The sequence below is a fragment of the Nansenia antarctica genome, assembly GCF_963989245.1.
Source record: "Nansenia antarctica genome assembly, chromosome: 12".
In the NCBI taxonomy this organism is placed as follows: Eukaryota; Metazoa; Chordata; class Actinopteri; order Argentiniformes; family Microstomatidae; genus Nansenia; species Nansenia antarctica.
This window is the reverse complement of record NC_137682.1, coordinates 8,091,370-8,093,235: the sequence shown is the minus strand read 5'-3', so window position 1 is coordinate 8,093,235 and position 1,866 is coordinate 8,091,370. Positions and strand designations below refer to the sequence as shown.

The following is a 1,866-nucleotide window of genomic DNA, read 5'->3' as shown; positions in this document are numbered from 1 at the left end:
TCGCACGACAACATTTGATTCTCAATTCACACCACCGAAGTGTGTGGGTGTGAATGGAGAATCGAATGTTGTCGTGCGACAATATCGCACGCCGTGTGCATTGGGCTTAAGGGAATACACTATTACGAATACTACCCCCCACCCAAGTTTGCTAACAAATTCTAGGTATTTAGTGAATGTAAAACTGTTGGTTATTATATTGAGTGGGTTCTTCAACACTTCAATTTTAGTAATACGCAACAAGACTTCTTTGGCTTGTTTGCAAGGTCTCACAATTCCTGACATGTCGACCAAAACACTAGACCGTGTCACATATTTTAATTTCCACATACTTTCGGTATCTGAGCTCTGAGAGCACTTTTTGCACACTCAGTGAAGGGACAGTGATATAACAGGGACGTAATGCCACTCAGAAGATTCAGAAGATGAATGTCAAACAAAAAAGCCCCCCTTTGGCTGCATACCTGATTTCTGAGAGGTAGAAGTAACAAGATGCAGATCTAGTCTTGGTCACCATGATTTATAGTATTGCTCATCATGATTTATAGTATTGGTCATTATGATTTATTCTAAGTCTAAATACACCTCTCTTTCTATTGTCTTTCAGAGGCTAGAGGCAAAAATGGGAGGCAAGCTCAGCAAAAAGAAGAAGGGATACAATGTAAACGACGAGAAGGCCAAAGACAAGGACGCGAAAGCGGAGGGAGCGTCGGCCGAGGATAACGACGCCCAGAAAGACAACAAGGATGAAGCTCCCGCCGCCACCACCGAGACCACCGAGGTAGCCAACGACGCAGCCGCAAAGGACACGCCAGCGGCCGACGCCATAACGACCAAGGAGGAAAACAAGAACGGCGCCCCCGCCGCGAAGGAGCCGGAGAAACCCGCAGCCAACGCCGAACCTAAAGCAGATGCGCCCAAGAGCGCGGAACCTGCCGCTGCCACCAAAGTCGAGGAGAAGCCGGCCGCCCCGGCCCCTGCTAAGGAGCCGGCCCCCCCTGCTGCTAAAGAATCCGCCCCGGCCGTGGAGGTCAAGGCCCAGGCGCCCGCTCCACCATCCGCCGCTCAGGCTGAGAGCAAAGAAGAGGCCGACCCCAAAAAGACTGAAGCCCCTGTGGCTCCAGCGGCCAAAGCCGAGGTGGCCCCTGCCGCCCCCGAGTCCAAGCCTACGGATGTAGTAGCTGCTGCTCCAGTCGTGGAGGCAGCCCCCCCAGCCAAGGAGGCTGCTGCCCCAGCCCCTAGTTCAACACCGGCTGCTGCCACCACTGCCGAGCCCACCGCTGCACCAGTCAAGGAGGCCAATGCCACAGAGGCGCCAGTTCCAAGCAAGGATCAAACCGTAGCAGTTCAAGATTAATGGACAGCTTCTTTTAAGGAATAACCTAAAACAACAACAATGAAGATAAAAGAGAAAACATGTTTTAAATAGCCCACCCCACATTATGATAATAATAATAACAATAATAATAATAATGGTGATGATGATGATGTTGATGCTTTGCAGGGAAAAGGGGGATTGTGACAACAACCATAAGAAGGATGCTAAATGCTGCTGCTGCCAATAATTATTATGACTATTATTATTGTTACGGTTATTCTATTTTTTTCTGCTGTAGTATTTAAACTTTGATACAAGTCTGTGTCAACCATATGCCCCTCCATTCCACATCCGTCATTTGTCACTCCATACATTTATGGGACCTATCAACCTGACTCCATCTCACCCACGGTTGGTCCTCTTCGGAGGCTTCTGTGGTCAGGGACCATACATGTACGTACATTCCCCTGGACAGTCTGTGCTGCGGATGTCATATGGAAAACAAAATGGAAAACATTTAGTTGAATCTATCTACCAGCTGGACACGC

General features: G+C 48.9%; 1 protein-coding gene across 1 annotated transcript; it reads left to right on the top strand.

Moving 5' to 3' along the window:
• Positions 1-622: 622 nt before the first annotated feature.
• On the top strand, positions 623-1,357 carry basp1 (brain abundant, membrane attached signal protein 1; the record flags this gene model as incomplete). The annotated part of the gene is made up of 1 exon (XM_080542962.1): positions 623-1,357. One exon carries the CDS (start codon positions 623-625, stop codon positions 1,355-1,357), a length of 735 nt encoding a protein of 244 aa, XP_080399088.1.
• Positions 1,358-1,866: the final 509 nt, after the last annotated feature.